This window comes from Geotrypetes seraphini, chromosome 5 (assembly GCF_902459505.1).
Source record: "Geotrypetes seraphini chromosome 5, aGeoSer1.1, whole genome shotgun sequence".
NCBI classification, from domain to species: Eukaryota; Metazoa; Chordata; class Amphibia; order Gymnophiona; family Dermophiidae; genus Geotrypetes; species Geotrypetes seraphini.
The window spans coordinates 213,769,349-213,793,699 of record NC_047088.1 but is presented as its reverse complement, the minus strand read 5'-3'; the positions used below and the strand labels follow the sequence as shown (position 1 = coordinate 213,793,699).

General features: G+C 40.4%; 1 protein-coding gene across 3 annotated transcripts in view; it reads right to left on the bottom strand.

The window, feature by feature from the left end:
• PLA2R1 (phospholipase A2 receptor 1) overlaps window positions 1-24,351 on the bottom strand; it is a 206,411-nt gene that overhangs the window by 79,250 nt on the left and 102,810 nt on the right. For all 3 annotated transcript variants that reach the window (XM_033944554.1, XM_033944552.1, XM_033944553.1), the window contains exons 13-17: window positions 21,706-21,851; window positions 14,029-14,113; window positions 10,632-10,770; window positions 8,654-8,689; window positions 1,667-1,824 (exon numbers count right to left, since the gene is read on the bottom strand). In XM_033944554.1, the coding sequence (XP_033800445.1) occupies window positions 1,667-1,824; window positions 8,654-8,689; window positions 10,632-10,770; window positions 14,029-14,113; window positions 21,706-21,851 (564 nt within the window). The remainder of the gene's footprint in view (window positions 1-1,666; window positions 1,825-8,653; window positions 8,690-10,631; window positions 10,771-14,028; window positions 14,114-21,705; window positions 21,852-24,351) is intronic.

Sequence of the window (24,351 nt, the reverse complement as noted above, 5' to 3'; positions counted from 1 at the left end):
CATTATTCTGGGAAAACATTCACATGAATCACAGAATAGGCTCTAATTGCTTCTAATTCACTCTCTAGGAAACACCCCCAAAAGATATACCCTCTGGGTCACCCCTTCAAAGGGATCCTGGTCCTGTGACATTTCATGAGTGGCCTGTGATGAGATGGAAGGGTGGATTGAAGGGCTCCTGACACTGACCTAGCATTTGGCTGTAGTGAAAGGAACTATAATATAAAAAAATAACAAAACAAAGTACAGGCAGTCCCCGTTTTCTGAACATCCAACTTACATTGGACTCATACTTACGAACGGGGGTCCTGTTCTACCTTAGGTGTCCTATCGCGTCCCTCTCCCTCCCTCCCAACTCCCAATGCACCACACTCTCTTTTCCTCCCTTCATTCTGTATCTCAAATATGTGCCTCCCTCTGGTGAGTGTTTACCTTCTGGCCTGCTCCCTCCTCATTTCTTTGCACAAAGCCATGGGCTTCCGGCTTTGTGCAAAGGAAACTCCCCTGACATCAGGGGGAAGGCTTCTGGCTCAGCCGTGGGATGTGTGTAGGAGCCTCCACCCGCAGCTTTGTGTGGAGAAATGACTGCAGCAGGAAATAGGAGGGAGCCGGCCAGAAGGTAAACACCCGCTGGAGGGAGGCACGTTGGGACCTTGAGGTACAGAATGGAGGGAGAGCGAAGGGCACGTTGGGACTCGGGAGGGAGAGGGGCGTGTTAGAACTCGGGAGGGAGGGAGCACAAACTGGATAAATGATGGAAGAAAGGAGGGGGCATGAACTTGGGACACAGAATGAAGGGACGGAGGGAGGGGACCATGAGCTATAGAATGGAAGAATGGAGGGAGTGAGGGGAAGAGATGCTGAGGTGAAGGAGGGAATAGGAAGGGAGAATTGGATGTCTGAGAGAGGGAAAGAAAGATGGTGCACATTGGGGAGATGAAGAAAGGAGAATTGGGCATAGGGAGGGAGAGAATTATTGGACATGGGAAAGAGCGAGATGAGAGGGAGTAATGTTGGATGTCGTGGTGGAGAGGGATGGATGGAAAGCGATGCAAGAGGGGCCTCAAGGAGGTGGAGAAGGTGGGAAGAATACTAGGATCTGAGTTACATACAAATTCAATTTAAGAAAGGTTTAACCCAGGGACTGTCTGTATGGAGGAGTATAGGAGCTAGGACTCACAGAACTACCTGTATACTTACATTACATTGTTTCATTTTTAGTTGCAAGGTATATTTATTAGTAGGGTTACCAGATGTCCGGATTTATCCAGAAATATCCTCTTTTTTGGGGACATGTTTGGGATGGACCGGGATGGCTTTTCAAAACCGGACACTTTGTCCTGGTTTTGAAAAGCTTTCAGATTAGGCCATCATTGGGTGGGCATCTCTGCATACGTGGATGCAATGCAATAATGTCACACGCATGCTTGTGATGTCATCACATAGCACATGCACATATGCCCTCCTGACATAGATCTGAGCACTTGACGGGGCGGGATTGGGGGGGTGAGACTGGGGCGCAACGGGGCGGGAGGTGGGGGCTGGGTAGAACTGGGTGGGCCTGGGGACAGGGGCATGGGTTCAGATTTTTTAAACATAAAATCTGGTAACCCTATTTATTGGGAGCTGTTAAATGTGATAATTGTATGAGGATCATTTTCCTTACCTTCTTGATTCTCTCATGAATGAACTCCTGCTCGGTGGAAGAATGTATGGTCATCAAGTTACCTCTCATCCAACCACAGACAAACTCAAATGCAGCCCACTCTGCATTACTTTCGTACAGAAAATAATCAGTTCCTTGGAAGAAATACCTGGGAATATCTAGAAACAAAATTAATACATTTCAAAGCCTTCACTACACCACCAGCTTTTTTAGATTGGCTTCTTTTTTTTCAAGTTCAAAATAACATACAAACAGAAATCTTCTATCTGATTCGTATACAAGTGCATATATACATACATACATACATACATACACACACACACATACATAACTGTCTATATATGCAATACTGGGACTGTACTGAATATTCATATTCAATTTGGCTTAGAATGGTGCCCAAATATATTATTTGAATTTGGCTGAATAGTGAGTTAAATTTGAATAATCCAGGGCTCTATTATGCTAAATTCTATTGAAATAAACACTTGGGCCAGGATTCTATAAACGGCGCCATTGTTGGCGGCCACCTTAAAAGCAGCCATCTATCATGTGTCAACTGCGCTTTTGGGAAAGGTAGGCACCGGAAATATAGGCCAGGGTTTTCAAGGCCTATGTTTCCTGCACCTACCTTTAAGGTGAATCGCTCCTACCGAGGTGCTTTATGATGCCTAAAGCCACTTCTGGCATAAGCCACTCCTACTTTGGCATTAGGTGTCAAAAAGCACTGTTCTTCAACCGCCGGTCCGCGGACCGGTGTCGGTCCGCAAAAAAATGTTGCCGGTCCGCGAAGGATTCGGGTCCCCAGCCACAGCAAAAAGTGCCGGCGTCAGCTGACGTGCAACTTTCTGTTGCCGTCGCTATGCCGACATTCCTACCTTCCACCTCCTACTCCTGCCGCGTTTGTCTCCGCACCCCCAGACAAGCAGGGGCAGCTTTGTGTGCTTTTAACTTCGGCACACAGCTGCCCCTAAGCAGTATTTTAGCCGCGGTTTCATGAGGCAGCCTCGGGGCCTTTGATAGACCGGCCCACATCGCATCATCAAAGCGGGCCGGCCTACCAAAGGCCCCGAGGCTGCCTCATGAAACCGCGGCTAAAATACTGCTTAGGGGTAGCTGTGTGCCGAAGTTAAAAGCAGACAGAGCAGCCGCTAGCCTACATAGAGGAAACATTTGCTGGAGAGGGAAGGAGGGAAGGGAGTAGGGGTGCTCCTGGACAAGGGAGGGGAAAGGGCTACTGCTGACAGGGGAGAAGGAAAAGGGAAGGGACGAGAGTTACTGTTGGATAAGAGGAGGAGGAAAGGGAGAAGGGGTACTCCTGGACAAGGGAGGGGAAGGGGCTACTGCTGACAGGGGAGAAGGGGAAGGGATGAGAATTACTGTTGGATAAGAGGAGGAGGAAAGGGAGAAGGGGTACTTCTGGACAAGGGAGGGGAAGGGGCTACTGCTGACAGGGGAGAAGAGGAAGGGATGAGAATTACTGTTGGATAAGAGGAGGAGGAAAGGGAGAAGGGGTACCCCTGGACAAGGGAGGGGAAGGGGCTACTGCTGACAGGGGGGAAGGGGAAGGGATGAGAATTATTGTTGGATAAGGGGAGGAAGAAAAGGAGAAGGTACTGCTGGACAAGGGAGGAGGAACATTGGAAGGAAACAGCTGGCAGGGAGATTAGAGGAGGGGAAGGAGTCAGGATGGAATGGAGAGATCAGATGAGGGAAAGGGGAGAGACAGAGGAATGACAAAGTAGAAAGAGATTGATGCTGGGAAGGGGGTCAGATGAAAAATAAGGAAAGAGGGACAAAGATGCTAGATCTGGTGTAGGAGAGAGGGGCATAGAAAGAACGCAGATACCATATGGAAGGGGGAGGGGGAGAGGGCAGACAGTGGATGGAAGAGGCAGATGCTGAATTGAAGAGACAGAGGGCAGACGCTGGATGGAAGAGAGTGAAAAGAAGATGAAAGCAGAAACCAGAGACGACAAAAGGTAGAAAAAAATAATTTTATTTCTATCTTGTGATTAGAATATATCAGATTTAAAATATGTATCCTGCTAGAGCTGATGTTAGACATAACTGGGGAGTGCAAAGCCCAGGCAGTGCGTCTTTAGCTTCCAGCTGGCTTAGGGCTCTCTCTGACCAGGAGGCAGTTGCCCTAGTTCCACTCCCCTAACACCATTCCTGCCATGTGTGACTGTGATATTCTGTTAGCATGATATTTGTGTAGCATTCTGTAATAATTTGGCTTATTAAGTTTTCTTGATAGTAGAGGGGATATATGTGAAGGGGAGGGGAGACGGGGGTTTTGTTGATCCTTGCCCTGTATTATTTATATTTATAAAATGACAATTGTACAGAATATTGTTTCTTTTTATACTTTAATAAAATATGTTCAATATAAAATCATAACTATTTGAGGCTTGTGCGGATGGGATCAGATGGTTAATGGGACCGAGCTCGCGGGGATGGGGCGGCAATGGGGTTTTAAAAATTTTCAGTCTTATTAGTTTGCCGGTCCACGAAATAATTATTTTATTTCAGCCGGTCCATAGGTGTAAAAAGGTTGAAGAACACTGTCATAAAGTGCCTCCTTAGGCACGATTTTGGTGCTGTTTTTTAGGCACCTTGAATTTTGTTTTAAACAGGGTTTTGCACTTAGGCACCGGTATGGCACCAGAGTTAAGGTGCCGTTTATAGAATATGGGTCTTGATCTCTGATTTCACATTGCTTCTTTTATTATTTGTTATGTTAAAACTCAATGTTCATTATTTGAATTTGGTTAAATAATATTTTTCATTATTTGTATTTGGCCAAATAGTAAAACATGCAATTTGGTGTATCTCTAGTATGTACAGAGTTGTACCGACTAGCATGCTTTTCTATTTTACTTAATACAAATAATGAAGATTATTATTTGGTTGAATACTAATAATGGGCATTGAGCTTTAACTTAAATAATAAAAGAAGCAGCGTGAAATCAGAGATCAAGTATTCATTTTAGAAGGATTTAGTACAGTAGAGCCCTGGATTATTTTTATTCAAATTTAAATCATTATTCGGTTGAATACGAATAATGTATTCAGGGTTGAATCAAATCAAATACCAAATCTTACCCACATATATACATATGTTTTAGGGCTATACTCATCTCTTCTACCTTTAAATCAGTAGTCTCAAACTCGTGGTCTGGGGGCCACATGCAGCCCGCCAGGCACTATTTTGAGGCCCTCGGTATGTTTATCATAATCACAAAAGTAAAATAAAACAGTTTCTTGATCATATGTCTCTTTAGCTATAAATTACAATACAGTTAAACCTCGGTTTGCGAGTAACCCGGTTTACGAGTGTTTTGCAAGACGAGCAAAACACTCGCATGAAGGCAACATGATGGAAACATGATGGCAGATAAAGACCAAATGGCCCATCCAGAGCATCCACTATCTCCTTCTCTCCCTAAGAGACCCCACGTGCCTGTCCATGTTTTCTTGAATTCAGACACAGTCTCTGTTTCCGTCACCTCTACTGGGAGAATATTCTATACATCTTCCACTCGTTCTGTAAAAAGTATTTCCTTAGATTACTTCAGAGCCTATCATCTCTTAACCTGATTCTAAGGCCTCTCACTCTGGAGTTTCCTTTCAATTGAAAGAGACTTGCCTCATGCATATTTATGCAACTTAGATATTTAAACATCTCTATCATATCTCCACTCTCACGCTTTTCCTCCAAAATATACATATTGAGATCTTTAATTCTGCCCACAAATGCCTTTTGATGAAGACTACCAACCATTTTAATAGCCAAGAAGTGTAAGGTTATGCACCTTGGTAGCAGAAACCCATTCAGAACCTACACTCTGAATGGTGAGACCTTAACCAGAACTGTGGCAGAACGGGACCTGGGAGTAATCATTAGTGAAGATATGAAGGCAGCCAATCAAGTAGAGAAAGTGGTCTCCATAGTAGGGATACCAGATTTTCCTGAAGGAAAATCCGGACCCATGGCCACGCCCCCAGGCCCGCTCAGTTCCACACCGCTCTACCTATGCCACACCCTGCTCCACCACCAGATGGCATCCGCGCATGCATGGACATGACGCGATGACATGACGCGTGCATGCCCCTTTCAGATGCAATTTTGATGGGGAGCTTTTCGAAACCTAGACAAAGTGCTGGGTTTTGAAAAGCCGTCTGGACAGGCCCTCAAAAAGGAGGACGTCTGGGAAAATCCGGACATCTGGTAACCCTACTCCATAGGCATGAGTCAGATGCCTGTATTGTAGGCATCCTTCAAGGCATGGATTTTTTTTTTTAAACCTGTGTCCTGATTGGCTGGTGAGATGGCGGTAGGATGTCTCCGCCACCTACAATTGGGACACCATTTGTAGAATCATTCCCTTTGTTTTTTATTCATGTGGAGGGGCATTTTCAGAGGAACATCCCAAGTCAGAATTGGGAGATCCTGCTCAAAATGTTCAAAAAAAATCCACATCCATGTCACAGCAATTTTTGAACAGGAAAGACATCCAGATTTCCTGTTCAAAAATGTATGAGAAGGATATCCATCCTGAACAACCATTTTTACAAACTGAAACATTTAAATTATAAATAGGGGAAAACAAGGCACAGGGACATCCGTCTGGCAGCATTCTTATGAAAATGACCACACAAACATCTCTGTAGAACAGAAGAATAACTTAGTGATCAGTGCAGTGGATCATGGGATACAAGGTCAAATCCCACTATAACATTTTGCTTTTGTAAATGTGATCCCTTCAGGAACAGAAATATGTCTATTGTACTTGAATGTATACCACTTCAATAGCTTTCAGGCTTGCAAGGGTTTTATATTTTTAGGTATAGTAAGCATTCTTCTGGTTCTGGAGGGAGCCCCAGGGAAATAATAAATGCACTAACCACTGGGCTACTGCTCTGAGCTTACTGCTTTGTTTAGAATGGCCATAATACCTACAGTTGACACCGAGCCTGGTTTTCCTTTCCAGATTGATTTTCATGGGCGAGGGAGGATGACAGCATCCACTGGAAGATGAAGGAGAGGGGGGGGGGGGGGTCATGCCTTAATCCCTCCAGTGGTCAGCTGCTCAATCAGAGCACTTGTTTATAACTTGCACATGACAAACAAGTCTAGATAAAAAAAGTTCTTCTTTTTAGATATGGACATTTCTTCTCATTTTAAAATCGCTGTGGAATGTCCTACTTTTGGGCCCACCTTAGTCCCACCCAAAACATGCCCAAAATGCACCCCCATTGCTATTTGGATGAATTATAGTGTGAAATGTCCTAATTCTGACTTTCCAAGTCAGGATTCGGATGATTTTAAGGCACTTGGAGGTGTCCATTTGCTTTGAAAATGAGCACTTTAGATATCAGTTTCTCTCATGTTGCACTCATTACCCTTCATCAGCTCTTTTTCACTTCAATGTAAAATGTAGTCAGCTTTATCTAAAGAACTGCTGCTAAACTTTTATTTAATAAAGCATGTTCTTCACAATTTCTGTCTGTATCTTGCCTCCCTTTTAACTTTTTTTGAATTCTTTATTTATTGGATTATTCATTACAATATCTTTGTAACAAACATACATGAATGAACACAAAAAATACAAAATGTAAATTCCCAAATGGGAATTAACATAATATATAAGGAAACTAATTCAACCGTATCCTAGTCCACATTAAAGCTGATCGCCAGTACAAATAAAACATCAAAGCAAATCTTTCTTATATTTAGTTTATTTTTGGAGGATGATGTATAATGCATATAATAGCCATTTGCCTGTTCCTAGATAGTAGATAGAAAGATTTCCTTTTAACTTTTTATATACTGTATATTGTATAAGTACTATAAACTGCTTTGATGTGTATAAAGAATAGCAGTATAGTAAAAATTAAACTAATCTAAACATTTATATGGTCTCAAACTCAAACCCTTTGCAGGGCCACACTTTGGATTTCTAGGTACTTGGAGGGCCTCAGAAAAAATAGTTAATGTCATATTAAAGAAATGACAATTTTGCATGAGGTAAAACTCTATAGTTTATAAATCCTTCCTTTTGGCTAAGTCTTAATAATAATATTGTTATTTATAGCTAAAGAGACATTTGTTCAAGAAACTGTTTTATTTTACTTTTGTGATTATGATAAACATACCGAGGGCCTCAAAATAGTACCTGGCAGGCCGCATGTGGCCCCCAGGCCACGAGTTTGAGACCAATGCTCTTGAATATCATCTTCAGTGGCCTTTGATTTAGGGTAACAACTGTGATTTTTCTGTACAACATTCATAGTCTCTCTGTTATCCTCATCTAAACATACAGGGCTGGATCAACTTATGGACCAGGTGAGGTGCTGGCCCAGGATGCTGGTGATAAAGCTGCCAAAATCCCAATCCACCTTCAAATGTCTAAAGGAATAGATGTCAGACTGAAATTTTGGCCTCACCTGGTCCACCAGGAGGGAAGATACCAGATCATAGGTGAAGATGGGAGAAGAAGAGAGATACCAGATTGCGGGAGTGGTAGATGGGTAGGGAGTACCAATGCAAACTTTGCCTCAGGGTGCCACAGTCCCTTGAGCCGGCTCTATAAGCATGCTTTCACTAATATTCTTCACTGAACTTCCCTCCCTCATTACCACATACACAGAACTATTCCAACCTCATTCATGAACATAGGCACTGTACACATATTCTACAAGTATGTAGATTTTGATGCCGGATACACATGAGACAAGATATGCAAGGCACACAGATGTCTATTCTGCATATTCATTATGGAAATCCTGAAAACCAAACTAATTCGCATCCCCTAAGGACTGGATTTGGATAGCTCTGCTCTATGCATGCAGATGTAAGAACCACTTTTGTTTGGGAAGGTTTCCCTATGATCAGTTACAGTAAACAGTTTTTCAGCAAAATAGCATCTTAAAATTAAAGATAAAGCATTAACAATAGGAAGGTTGACATCTGATTTTTCCTACCATTCACAAGCCATTTTGGGAGTTTTGGTTTAACACCTGCAACACAAAATATAATTATTACATGAAAACTTTAGCAATATGTTACAAATTAGCACAGTTCATTTACTTAAGAGTATATTCCAGTAGCCTCGAGAAGGTTTCTGTTTTGCTGTGTTTCAGCATATGGCTGCATCAGGGATCCTTGAATCTCTGCATTGTAACACTTATCCATACAAACTTTAGAACACATTAAGTTCCTTAACTTTCCTCAACTGACCAAGCTTTTATTAAGGAATAAAGACTGAATATTGATATCTCAATTTATAGTGGCTGGACTCTGGCAAGATATACATTCTTTAGGCAATATAGCAACAGTAGACATGTTAGAACCAGCAAACTACAAATCACCAGAAAATACCAAGATTGAAGTAATCAGGTTGGAAGTGGTTTGGTCAATGGCTTCACTAGTTTCATATCTGTTGAGATTGTTACATAACTTGGAGGTAATGCATTGCTGGGTGGGTGGGGGTCAGGGATCACTGTGTGCTGATCTAAGAATGGGAATTTACATGCTTCATAGGGGGTGAGGGTGAACTTTTGGGGGGTGTCAACAGGAGGGATTGGACATCCCTCCTTTGGCAATGTAAGGGGGGGGGGTGGAGCTGTGTTTTCTGACAGGAGGGATTAGGCAGGGGGTGGGGAGGGTTTGCTGCTAAACGTATCGTGGCAGGGAGATCCCTTGTCATGATAAACTCAGTGGCAACCCAATTCTCTAACCAATATCTGCAACACGGATGTCGGTTAGAGAATCGGGTTCTTTTAGGCGGGCTTAGGCATGATTCTGTATAGGCCGCCCAGGTGTGATTCTCAAAAGCTGCTTAGGCGGCTTCTGAGACTGCACATCCTATACAGAATATGGGCCTTAGTGGTACAAAACTTGAAGTGACCACATTTCAGCAACTGCCTGCATCCAGGGAAAAACATCCAGTATACCTGGAGCAATAGTATGCACAAATATAAACTGAGATGCTAATGGAAATCTTTTTTGATGATACATAATAATCCAACTTGGAGAAAATGGCATTTACCCTTAAGTAGGCAGTTGCTGAAATGTGGCTGTTTTAGGCTTTCTACTATTAGTAAACCACCTGTCTTTTGTTGGGGTTCCTGGTGTCAGCTGATCTGGCAGTACATTTTTTAAAGCTCACAGTGGCTTGCCTTTTTTTCTACTGTTTGGCTGGGTATGGGGACAAGGCTAGTTGACTTGCTATGAAATGAGAGAAGATTGACTGGGAGGCACAGTTATTGACTGCCAGGCTGTCGGGGTGGGGGTGGGGGGGCATAGTTGTTGACTGGCTGGTGTGAAGAATGCAACTCTTTTTGAATTTATCTCAGAGTCTATAGGAAAGTATGGTCCTTGAATGGACACAAGATCTGGACCCAGAAGACACCCTTCAAGAGGGAGAGACAGAGGGAGAGAAAGGCCCGAATTTCTGAAGGACAGTTCCTATTTTTAATACTATTATTAATTATTTCTATAGTGCTACACAGAGTCACAGAGTAAGAAAACAGTCCCTGGTCGAAAGAGCTTACAATTTAAACAGGCAAGACAGACTAACAGGATGTCATGCATACAGTTAAGGGGAACAGTTAATTAACGGGCTGGGATGGAGGGCAGAGGAGTAGGGTTAAGGATTGAAAGCTATATCAAAAAGGTGGGTTTTCAGTCTGCTTTTAAACAAGGGAAGGTAAGGGGCTTGACGGACAAACTCGGCCACCTTCAAAAAGCTACTCCCCCTACACACACACACCTGATTCCAGCTTCAGAACTTCTAAATAATTAGCAATGCCTCTAGCACAAATGCAAGAAGATCTAAACTGTGTAAATCTGCACTAAATCTACTCACACTGGTCACAGAAATAACTTTTTTGACTCTCTCTCATTATTAACATTTATCTGAAAGGTGAAACAATAAAATATCCTTCGTTATTCTTTTACCTTTTGGTATTTTGCAAATCCACTCAAGCTTGGCAGCACAATGCAGAGGTAGAACTGTTTTCTCGGCTGTGTAAGCTACACAGTTTCTTACATTGTCTTCCACATATGCATCCTGTAAAACGGCACCTACAACCTGCACCTGCAATAAGGGTGGGGGTCATCAGTCCCAATCAATATGCCCTGATACCCGAAGGTTCTATTCAAATTTAACAAGGAAATTGAGAGAAGGATGCACGGAATGGATCACACCGGATGTTGATCGGGGAAAAATCGGGTCGCTAAACGACTGCAAAGACAATCGGTGAATCTAGCCCTAACTGACTCCTTAGTCTGCCTCAGCCAGCTAGATCCCTATGAAAATCAGAACTTGTGCATACAGAAGAACATTCTATGCATTCAGGTTGGTGTTTCTAATATTGCCCAGGAGACACATGCATAAAACTCACACAGAGAACAAAGTAGCCTAGTGGTTACAGCACCAGTAAACCTGGGCTAACACTTCGCTGCTGCTCCTCGTGATTGTGGGCAAGTCAGTCAACCCTCCATTGCCTTGAGTACAAAATTATGAGATTGTAGATTTTAAGTCCTCTGGGGACAGGGAAAAAATGCCTACTATAACCGAATGTAACTCACTTTACGCTAAAACTGAAAAGGGTATGAGCTATACTGTATAAATAATATCTACTTTTATTCGATAGACAGAGAGAGATAGAGCAGGAGAGGGATGAACAAGTATGTGATACTCATAGTCACAGCAAGTTTTACTTTACGCAGGAGCTCTCGGGGAGGCAACTTTGTAAAGACAACAGAGACTGGCCAAATCTTGTTTTTTGTTATGGTGCCAAAATCAGTTAAAAATCCCTCTTCTGTCTGGTATCAGTTTTAGCCAAAAGGTTGTTTTAATTTTCAACCATGTTTTTGGCTTCAGCTGAAAATGACCATGTATTTCTGGTGGAAGCTGAAAATTTGTGCTTTGTTCCATTTATCTCCCTTCCTTTCCAACCATAGCCCCCCCCCCCCCCCGGGGTCTATTTTACAATCCCTGGTGGCCTAGAAATGTGAATGGGGCAGGAACAATCCCCAGTTAATCCTGCCCATTCCAGCTCTGTTTTTAAAACATGGAAGTTGAAAAAGGCAACACCCAAGAAACCCTGGATAGCCAAACATCTACCCCCCCAAATTCCTTTCATCACTTTCTCAAACTGAAGACCAAACTTGCCACCCTGGCTTTCCTACTGTTCTCCTGAATAGTGTAGAATGGGTATAAATGAATTGATTTTTAACTCTTTCAGAAAGTTAAAAAAAACAAACTAGGGGATACTCAATGAAATTACATGGTAATGCTTTTAAAACTAGGGTTACCATATCTAAAACTGTAAAATCCCAGATGCATGCCCCCACCCTGTTCCGCATCCAACCCCGCCCCAAGCCAGCCTCATCTTTTCTTTCCTGCCAGGTCTAGAGGGCTTCAGAGCCTATGTGAATGCGTGTGACATCATCTGCGCATGCTCAGAGGTCCTCCAGACCCAGCAGGGCTTTCTAAAGCCCGGACAAACTGCCGAGTTTTGGAAGGCCATCCAGGCACCCGAACAGTCCTCTAAAAAGAGGACATGTCCAGGTTTTCCCAGATGTCTGGTAACCCTATTTAAAACTAATGGGAGCATATATTTTTTTTCAATCAATGAACAGTTTAACTCTGAAACTTGTTGCTGGAGGATGTAGTTACAGTGGTTGTCATATCTGGGTTTACAAAAGGTTTGGACAAGTTCCTGGAGGAAAAGTCCATATTCTGCTATTGAGATAAATACTGGGAAAGCCACTGCTTGTCTTGAAATTGGTAACATGAAATCTTGCTGCAATTTAGGATTCTGCTAAGTACTTGTGACTTGGATTAGCTACTGTTGGAAGCAGGATACTGGACTAAATGGACCATTGGTCTGATCCAGTATAGCTATTCTTTAAAAAAAAAAACCAACATTTTTATTTATTGACATTTTAACATACTTCACAAGAATTTCCTTTAGTATAGCTATTCTTATGTTTTTGTGTTCTCCATTTATCTGAAGCAAAATATACCAGTTAACAGTGTCATTTCTCCATGGAAATAACTTTCCTGAATAAAATGATAACCTTAAACTGCTTTACCTCCTGCCAGAACTCTCATTTTTGTAGGGAGTTTAAACCTTTTACATTCAGAGAGACTATTCTAAGAATTTTATTTCAAAAGCATTTTATTCCATTCCCTTCAAAACAGCCCCAGCCCCTTTGACTCCCCCCCCCCCCCCCCGGCAGAACAAAGCAGATTTAAAACCTCTAACAAATTTCTCACTCTGGATATGTTGAAGATCTGCTTTTTATAAGGCAATCAAAGCAACTTTATAATGATATCAATTTTGCTTGCGCTAGACTGTCCCAAAGCTCTCTGCACCCTTTCAATTTTTAGGTCCTTGGCTTATGAAACTTATGGATTTTGACCTAAAACTTCTTGCAAAATTATCTGAGTCAGCTTTACAGTGTTTTCAAGGCCTTCCTTTCCTCAGTAGCAAGGATACAGAAATTTTTTCTTCTTAACTTGTTTTCTGGGTCATCAAGTTTATATATTAGCTTTCTGCCTCCTCCATTTTACAACTTGTTGAATCTCCATGATCTCCTCATTATGCATTTTAAACAAGTACCACAACATTTTCACTCAGCCCTGTAATCTCTGTTTGGACGTCAGTAATTAATTATCATACCTCCTTTTAGCACTTGCATCTACAAACATCATATTTTGCACATCCTTCCTATACTGGCTAAGAGCTATCTGCCATCTTAGCTAGAGGATATAGCCCTCTGGGTTCTTCACTGATTATTTTTTCTTGTGCTGAAAAATAATTTATCAAGTCGGAACTCATTTTCTTGGTCACCATCCAAACCATTAACTGGGAGTGGGGGAAGCTTATTTTACTGAAGGAAATGTTTGAATGTCCCTGGACTGCTAGCAGGTGCATCACTCCTAAGCCTTCATGATGGTTGGTGATGTAATTTCTTCCTTATTAAACTGCACCCTTTGCTCTATTTACATCAAAATAAAATACTAGTTATGTCAAAATAAAATACCTTTTACAAAGGTGCATTAGGGCCTTAACGCGCGGAATAGCACGTAGTTTTTCGGGTAGTAGTTTTTCGGTAGCGTGCGCTAATCTGGTGCGTGCGCTAAAAATGCTAGCGCACCTTTGTAAAAGGAGCCCTAAATGCATTATGGAGAAAATGAAATGAGGGTATCAGCTTCAAATATGTATTAAGATGCCTGTAATGGTTTTTTAGATTAGCTCAAGTCCAGTTTCTAATTTCAATTAGATGCTATATTCAGACTATATAGTACCTTTAAATTGAACTAAATGAAAACAGGGTTTACCGGTGTTCCATCTGACCATTCCCATGACCCATCAAACTGAGGATTTCTTCTGTTGAATCCAATCCAAAAGCGCCTTACTTCTTCTCTACAATGAGAAAAGATATCAAGGTGGGGGTTTCTTAACATTTTAAACAAATTTATACTATGGTGTTTTAAAATCTGCTTGGGTCTTGAAAAAATGGATTTATTGTTGGTTGTGATATCTTTGACAGAATCAAAATGTGCAACATTTGAAGAAGAGGACTATGGAGTTTCATAAACTTATAACAAATATAATTAGATTATTATTATACTGGTCCAAGAAGGAGCGAAGTAGGGAAGGATGGGAGGGACAGCATTGGAGGAGGGGGAGATGCAGGAGGGGGTGGGGAGCGGGGGTTAAGAGAGAGGAGGGAAGTAGGCGATAGCTATGGTCAGTGGTGTTCCAAGGGGAGGTAGTCCACCCTCAGTGCAGCCCATAAGGGAGTGCTTCCAGGGCCGGTGTCTTCTCCTTTTGGCAGTGGCCTCCCCAGCCACAGCCTTCACAACTTGCTGTTCTGCCAGCGTCGGGCCTTCCCCTCTGTCGGGTCCTGTCTTCGTGGAAGCAGGAAGTAGGCAGAACTGGCAGAGAGGAAGGCACGATGCTAGCCAGAGCAGCAAGTTGTGAAGACTGATGCTGCTGCTGACGATGGAAGGCAAGTCTTTGGCAGTGGGGAGTGACAGAGAGAAAAGAGGGGGGGAGGTACCCATCCGAAGGGGTTGTGGGAGGGAGGGAAGAGAGGAGAAGGAAGACCATGGAAGAAAGGGAGGGAGGGAAAGGAAGGATTGGAGATGCCAGACCATGGAAGGGGAGGAGAAGACAGATATGCCAGAGCATGAGGGGAGGGGATGGAGAGAGAAAAAACTGGAGAGGGGGTTGAAGCTGAAATGAATCATGTATAAAGGAGAGAAGAGGCACAGGCTACATAGAAGGGGGTAGATAGTTAATGGAAGGGGCTGGAAAAGAGGGCAGACAGTGGATGGAAGTGGCAGAGAAAGAGGGAAGAACCTAGATGGAAAGAAGAGAAGGAAGAAAAGAAAAGTAGAAACCAGAGATGAGAAAAGGTAGAAAATATATTTTTTGTTGTTTTAGAATAAAGTAGTATTGTAGCTGTATTGATAAAAGTTTATAAGTAGAAAATGGAATTAAGGTAATCTTTTTATTGGACTAATTTTAATACTTTTTTTTTTTTTTTACTAACTTTCAGAGACCAAAATTCCCTTCCTCAGATCAGGATAGGACACCATAACAGCAATATATTGTACTGAGGATCTGAGGAAGGAGGTTTTGGCCTCTGAAAGCTAATTGAAAAATGAATTAGTCCAATAAAATAGTATTTTCTTATTTTCCATATTTTCTTTATATATATTAATTTGTAAAGTGGTGATTATTATTTGCCTTTTTTTTCAAATTTATATCTGCCATCTTTATGTTTTGCACAGTATTAGGGGACATGCTTCACTGTTTCTGTCTCTATAGTGTTGCACTGTATGCAGAGTCTGGCTTCTTAGTGGTTCAATTTAACTTTTGTCTACATAGTTCTAATTTTAGTTTGTAATATCTTATTCCATACTAGATAAGGATGTATCTGTGTTCTATGTGTACGAAAAATACATGGTTTCCTGTTAGCAATGACTGTGCAGGACTGATCTGTACTAATCTGGCTTATTTAGTTTCACAATGGGTATATTGATGTTCTAATGCTCACTGCAGAGTTTAAAATGTTGCCTTTTCCTAAGTGCACTCTTTTTGTGTGACTTGGATTATTACTAAAAAATATTTTTTTATATAGAGAGGAGAAGGGTGTCAAATATGCTAGGTACACTATTGAACAAGATGCTGTTGCAGTTTGAAGAGGGTATGTGAGCCAGAAGTGATATTAGGGTGTTTAGGCTGGGAGACACTCCAAAAGGAGAACCTACAAAGGGATGTGCTCCAGGATGTGCCCCAGGATGACGAGGGCCAATTATGAGCATGGGATGGTACAGGTTAACTTAGCAATATTGATGTAAGCAGGTATACACGCTCCAGTTAAAAAGAAGAAATTGTTTTATTATGTTTAAAATGTTAAACATATATTATATTCTGCCAGAAAAACACACTTCACTGAGCAAGAGCATTAAAAAAAAAATTGAGGGGCCGACTGAGCAGGCCAATGTGGGGGGGTTCCTCTTATACTAGTAGGCAATTATCCTTTGAATTAGAGACTGAGGTGGAGGATGAAGAGAGCTGGCATGTGTTTATGGGCTGGGAGTCTAAATGGGTGAAAGGTTTTGTTATCTAGAAGTGTTCATTAGTTATCTCTCACCTATACTACTGCAATTCATTATTAAATGGACTACCCCAAAAAGAAATTCGCCGTCTGCAGATTATACAAAATACCGCAATCAAACTCATTTACCAATCAGGTAAATTCGAACACGTCACCCCGCTCCTTAAGGAGGCTCATTGGCTCCCGGTTACACACCGCATAACTTATAAAATTTTACTGCTCTCTTTTAAAATCAAACTTTCACATCTGCCCCTATTTTTGGACAAATTACTAATACCCCAAAGTTCTCCACGTACCTTACGATCTACCGACCAAAAACTCCTTTTCATTCCCTCCTTAAAAGAATCTTACTATACAAGGAAAACAAATTTTGCTATAACAGCCCCTACATTATGGAATTCTCTCCCCCAATTTCTTCGGGATGAAATTCATTTACCTAAATTTAAAACTAATCTTAAAACTTTTCTATTCAAGGATGCCTTTAATAAATCTTAATCTTTTATATCCGCTCACTTACTCATCCTTTTCTCAAAAGATCTCTTTCATTGCAGCGCATATCATCTAAACCTTGCACCCTTGTCCTTCATGTTCTATCCCTTCCCTCTATCTCATTTCCTCTAATATTATGTAACTTTTTCCCTCCTTCCAAATTTTCCTCACGGTCATGTTTGTCAGTATATGTCTAATATGTTTTCGTTACTCCTTCCAACACACCAATAACTTGTTCTTACTTTCTTATTTGAAATTCTATTTTTTAAATTGTTAACCGGTCAGATATTTGTTTTATGATCGGGATATCAAAAATCAATAAACTTGAAACTTGAAACTTTGTCTGAAAGACTTTTATGTGAATTTGATATTTTGCTCCACAACCATCTTAATCTTAATAACTCCATAACAGCTTATGGACTTTTGTTTTAGGAAATTATACAAACCTTTTTTAAACCCCGCTACGCTGATTTCACCACATTCTCTGGCAACGACAGGTGTGCTGAGAAATGGGCTTCCTAATTTTCTAGAAAACAAAAAATCCTGCTGCCTCCCTATCACTCTCAAATATCAGATACTCCATTCCGTTCACTTGTATTTTATGGCAACATGTTCATTTCATTTTGTTCTTCAGGAAGGGAATTTCAACTCCCTGAAGTTAGGCAAGAGACAGTGGGGTCCTTTTAATAAGGCGCGCTAGCCATTTTAGTGCGCGCTAAACGTTAATGGGTACATAGACTATAATGGACGCGTTAGCGTTTAGCATGTGCTAATATTTAGCGTGCGCTAAAAAGCTAACCTTAGTAAAAGGACCCCAGTGTTTGTCCAAAAAGGGTTATCACCTATATTACTTTTTTTTCTTGACCTTTATTTCAACCAGGGTGGATAAAAAACAATGATTTTAAATTTTTTTTAATCAGGTTTTTAAAATAAAAAGCTTTTTTGGGGGAAAAATATATCTAATGATAGTTTTCTATTTAAGATACATTATAGTCCAAAAGTTATTCATTATAAACTAAGAATTCAATTTTAATCATGCAATGTTTATATTTTTTTTAAATGAATTCCATTAATCCATTCATAATGTCACAGGCAATTTTTCTATCTAGAAGGTATCTTCACAGATGCTTAGTTTTGCATTTCTCAAAACTGTGAATTTATGTCTGCAGAGAAAATACGCTGAAGTTGAAATGAAGATGCAGAGTGAGATTAGCAAATTCAGAAGTTCCTGTTTTTGGATTCTCTGAAGCAGCTTTTTTGGCAAAACGCATCAGAACCCGCTACGTTTGACCAAAGATAAGTGCAAAGAACCCACCACTATTGACTAAAGATAAGTGCAATAATATGGCATTTTTTTTATGTGCAAAGATTGGAAAAGGAGCGTAAATTTGTTGGGGCTTGTTCCCTGTCTGGTCTCTCATTTACTTTTTCTGAGCACTAACTAGTACATCAATATAGAAGAATTTGTGGGTACCAGTGCATTTATTTATTTTGCTGGTGTTTGATCCTTCCTGGACTTGTGTGAAATTGTGGTCTGTTGGAATGGCGTAAAGCATAATAGGGAGTGATAGCCTTGAAAAAAAACCTACTAAAATTTATGGGTGAAACATGTTGGTGTATCTACCCCTGTCTTGAAGCGAGACCATACAGCTAAGTACTTTTAGTACATATTTATTAAAGTAGTATTAAGTAAAAAAGCAAAAACGTAAAAATATTAAATGAGCAAATGATCCAGTGTCGATTTGGGGCATAAAGCCACTCACTATGAGAGTATACCGAGTGGGTGGTGGCTCCGCTGAGGATCAGAAAGACTGATTATAAACAATCTAGTAACAATAAGGTGCATAATGTATGCTGTTTACATTAAGCATATTTAAAGGTGGATCTGGATATTGCCCTTATTTGTATCATTTTTTTTAGAGAACTAGTGCCACTGGCTAATTTAATAGAATTAAATTACAAGCTTAAGTGCTGAAGGAGTTAGCTATGACATGGGAATCCAGGAATCAACTATAATAAACCTCAGAGATAAGGGAGAATTGATCAAGAAACACACATTTGCCAATGAAGTTTCAAAGAAAGTCACACCTCTGAACTAATGGAGGTCATTTATTAATCACTTAGATTTAGCAACTGTTGAAGTCATGATTTTACTTTTAAACAGCAGCAGCTTCTTCTGCTAGAATACATACAATACTCTCTTCCTTTGGACTCACTCATTCCAAATTGAGAAATCTTTTAGGACCTGATAAAACAGGAAAACTTGGTTTTCTTTTCCAGATTATGAACAAAGAAGATGAAGATGGAGTGAGCTACAGAAGACGACAGTATTTTATTTAGCCACATCAGTTCCATGCTTTACTCTATTATTTCTCTTATTTCTTCTTTTTAACTCAATTTTTTTTTTAAACGATGTAATTATCTACCCCCCCTTTCCCTTTCACCCCCACTTTCATGTTTGTCTATGTAAAATGTATTTTAATGTTCACTCTCTCCCCTTCTATAAGTATCACTTTAATCTTCTATTTTATTTTAGCATTGTAAACTGGCTAGATACTTGTCAATGGTCAGTGTATTAAAAATAATAAAACTTGAATATTCGATTAGCTATTAAATATTTTCTTCAATCTTCCCGTAGTGGCCGTTAATGACAGTCAATAAGAATGATGTGATCAGTTTATTATCTGATTGTAATTCTCCTGATGATGTTCATTTTTGAGTAAAACGGAGACGCTCCGTAGAGCTCGTGATCAACATTGCACTTGAGATAATAGTCTAACATCCACTCCAACTGGAAAAAGGAACATTATAAATTGATATAAGCTAAGCACTCTTAATTTATACATAAAAGAAAGTTTAATAAGAGTTCTATTAGCCTATAGGGAGATTGTTGAAACCAGAGATAGCTCGCTGTTGGGCAGTTTTGACTAAGACTAGTTCTAAATGACAAACTGCTACAAGCACTTGAGGTTTCTTTATCCCTGGGCAAAGCTCACTATCGTGTTGCACTACTTTGTAAGTTGCTGGTTGTTGATATGGGTGGTCTCTAGAAATTCATGGATAACTATAGGAAGATTGAAGAAAATATTTAACAGCTAATTGAATATTTGCTATGAAATAAGAGAAATAATAGAGTAAAGCAAGTAACAAAGAAAAAAAGGCAAGAAAGTAAAAAAGAAATATGAAAAATATACCATTTCTCATTTTCATCATTTTGAGTTAATAGTGGAATTTGTTTGCAACATTTTTGAGAAGGTGTAAGCACGTCAGTTAACATGGATTTTTAAGCAAATACAAGAATACATATGCAATAATGTTATTGTTTTAATTAAATAAAACAATTTAAATTGTTATTAAGGCAATGATTTCTCTTTTCAATAAAGAAAAGCAGAAAAGTTGTCCAAATATGAATAATTAACCTATTAAATTGGAGATAGTTCAGCTCACAATAATTTCATAATAATCTATGTATTTCTAATAGTATAACCAAATAGTAATTTTTGATATAACTCAAACTAATCTGAAAGGTTATTTTTCAGCAAATGAACCCTTTATCTGGTTGTAAATCTTAAGATTATAGCAGTAAGAATGAGTCTTTCTGTATAAAAGCATGATTTAAATCAAGTCTTTCCGACTAGTGATGTAAACTGTGATTTAAATCAAATTCACCCTTATTTCAATGCATTCAGATAGACTAGCTGATCCATTCTGTCATATGCTATGATGTTACATTGACAATTACTCGTACTAGCTGCCTAGTTACTATGCAGATTTTATGTCCAGTTAATAAAGTCCTCACAACTAGTTTCCCTCTGCCACTGTTTCACTCTTTGATGCTATATAACCCAGTCATTCTTCAAGATCTCAAAAGAATAGATTGCTTGTAACCATGGGCGACAGAATGGGGGAGGCTACAGGGGCCATGGCCTCCCCAAAAATTGGCAATTGAAGATTGGTGCCCGCTCTTCCACCCGTTTCCTGGTGTTGTATTTTATATCTTCGGGGCAGCCACCGTACAGCATCAACGAGCTCCGAAACCCTTCATTCTACTTCTGGTGGCAGGCCTGCTCCTTGATGCTGTGTGGTGGTTGCCCTGAAGATTTAAAATACAATGCCAGAAGGAGATGGAGTCAGGAGCTAGTGATGGGCCATGCCGCACGATTCCGCTGGGGCTAGGGTGGAGCTCCTGGACCTCCCCCGCAACCAAACAGCGTTCCGCTGCTTATGCTTGTAACCCAAGGACATGTTAACACAATATTTTACTTTTTAGTGCCATTACTTTGAAATGCCATCCCCAAGGAATTTTGTTTGGAAAGTTCTCACAATAAGTTCAAATCTTAAGACTGGTCTTAAGACTCATTATTTCACTCTAGCCTTTGAGCCTGGCAGGTTGAACTAGTAGTAGCGGTTGTTGTCTACAGTTGGCATTTCTTTAAGGCCCTCTTTTACAAAGGCACACTAATCGTTTTAGCATGGATTTAGCATGCGCTAAATCAACGCATGCACTAACCGCTAACACGTCCATAGGATAACATGCATGCGTTAGCGTTTAGAGTGTGTTTAGCATGCGCTAATTATAATAGACAGTCAATACAGTTTACTAGACTGCCTCTTGAGCTGTTAAGGCTTACCAAAATGGTTTTCAATCCACCAAAATTAATAATAATAATAAAGTACAAAACTCCCTCATATAAATTAACATGCAATGCTGCTGGACTAGAAGAGTACTAACGTGTTATCACTCAGTAATACATATAAATGTACATTATTTACTGTTGGTCCCATTTTATTCAATGGGCCTATTTCCTAATAAAAACAATAGTGCATGTCAATGGAGTAATACACTGTAGTGAATGGAGCTCGTAATATCAGCTGTCTTTCTCTTCATCTAGCTTACCGATGAAACATTGTGGTTAAGAGCTTACTCAGAAACATTTCTTCATAAATGTGGGAAAAGCTTGCTAGATGTGCTCCAAAGTCCTGGCAGAGTGTCTCTGCCTCCTCCCACGTCCTAGTCATAAGCATCTTTTCATGGTGAAAGACCTGAAAAGCAGATAAAGCAATCAAAGTCCCTAATGGGCTAATGCTCAAAATCTAATCCCAGCACTAAGGCAATTAGTGCCGGAACAGCAGCAGCATTAGGATGCACAGAATGCTCTAATAGTTTCAGCGTCAGTACTGTAACCATTAGCACAGACCACATGTAAATGCATTTAAATGTGATGTAATCCCTTTGTTTGCTCGGATGCTGGCAAGCGGCACAAAAAATAATTCTTATTTGTAGAGTACCAAGGCCAGGACCAACTTTCAAGCTGGATTCCTGAAGCAAGCAAGCACCAGACAATCCACTCTCAACTTTCTCTCCAAAATTATGGGAGACCACACCAGATTTGTAATTCCCAAAAGTCAACTTTACTCTTTCTCAAGGTGAAGAGAGGCACTCTCTTGAACAGTGAAAGGTTTCTTACAGCAACAGACCGAGCTATATACAAGGTCTCCTAGTGGTAAAGATTCTCAGATGTTATAGAATCCTTCCTGATGGATGGATTCAGGTCCAATAATCCATATGCACTGGTCAGCTGGTGGGAGATAGACCAAAAGAAAAATTTGACGCCCATGAACAGGTCTTAAATCTCCTCTGGTGTGAGGTCATTTTTCTAAGACCACCCTGCAGGAAGTCCAAGAGCTGTCTTGGTTTCTTACAGTGCTGAGCTTCCAGAAACTCCTAACTAGAGAATGGCACGGGGACAAATTTGTCCTCATCCCCGCAGGATCTAGCTCCATTCCTGTCCCGTCCCCACGAGTTCTGTCCCTGTTCCATCCCTGCAAGTTCTGTCCTCATCCGGACAAGGATGGGGCAGAGACAGGGACAGAACTTCCAATCCCTCACCCCCTTGAACAGTTTCACAGGAGCCACCGTGTCTGCATACACTAACCTGTTTCCTTGACAACCTCTCCCTTCCATGTGCAGACAATTCAAACCTAAATTACCACACATCCAGCAGCCCTAATACTTGAGGCTGCAAACAGCAGTGATAATTTTAATCCGCTGAATTTTTATGTTAATATATTGACTAGCAGAATAGGAAATACATGTACCATACCTCTTACTCCTATGGTGCATGATATTTCTATCCTGCTACATGTGGTCATTAATTAACCATGTTCACATGGGTACCCCCTGGAAATCCACACCATGCGATACTTACTTTTGAACAGCTAGTTCTTAATGAATTAGATTATTTGGAACTACAAGAACAGAAAACATATAAAAACCTTACCAGGGTTCAACAACAAACTGTACAAGATCTTAAAAAAAGATGGTTCAATAGTTATTAATCGCGCTGACAAAGGGGGAGTGGTCTTACTACAAGATAAAACAAAATAGTTGACGGAAGCTCATCGCCAGCTGATTGATAAGAACTGTTACCAAAAGTTAGACCAAAATCTGATACATCAGCTTTCAGAAAAAGTACTTGCACTGTTAACACACTATAATCAGCAGGGAACTATATCAACCAAGGAATTCAAATTTTTGTTTCTCTAATATCCTAAATTTTCATGCATATATTTTGTCCCAAAAGTACATAAAACCTTAAAAAAAAAACCCGGACGTCCTATCGTGTCCGGTAGGGGGGGGGGGGTCACTTTTGGAACCACTATCGCAGTATTTGGATCATTTTTTTTAAAGGATTTGTTTCCCAGGAGAACCAGAGAAATAAGAAAAAGAGCAATAAAATGACTGAAGGTTTTAATATAATTTCCTGATTTTGCACGAGCACTTTTTTATAAACAAAAAACTGTGAACTGCAGATCCTCATTGCACATCATCACCGTGGAACATCTACGCTAAAGATAAGTAGCAATTTAAAGTTGGTGTTTTGTGAAGTTGAGTAGATATATAGGTGGGAACATACATGTGCGATGATGGTTTCCAGCAGTCACACACACGGTTATAGCGTTTTGCTAATGACCTGGGTGGAGGAGCACTGAGCACATTGTAAAGAGTCTTTCACTTAACATAAGAAAAAATATTTTAAAAAATAAGAAAAAATATTTTTAAAAATAGTAAAAATAATAAGAAGTATTACAGCATTATATTTTTGATGCATTAGTTAACTTGCCATATACTTAATAAGTAAACAGAAGAGGGGCTGTCTGGCACCTTTAGTGTCACAAACAATCCTGGTCTGGGACAGCATTGAGGGCTGGTTGAGAGAAGAGGTGTCTATGAACACCCCTTCTCAACCACCAACCCGACTACCTTGTCTCGCTGGACTGACAACCCAACCCGTCCAGGCCCAAACCCCTAACTGCTATTGGTCCTGGTGGTCCAGTAGACTTCCAAAAAACAACCCCCCCAGCCAGGCCCAGTCAAGTTAAAAAAAAAAAAAAAAGTATACCCTAAGTCTGTGCAGACACATCCTGGTCTGGTCCAACTCCCTAACTACCAATTGCCTTAGTGGTCCAGTGGACTTCCAAACTCCCTATCACTATCCTGGTCTGCCCATTGGCCCTGGTCTAGTTTAACCCCCAATATTTT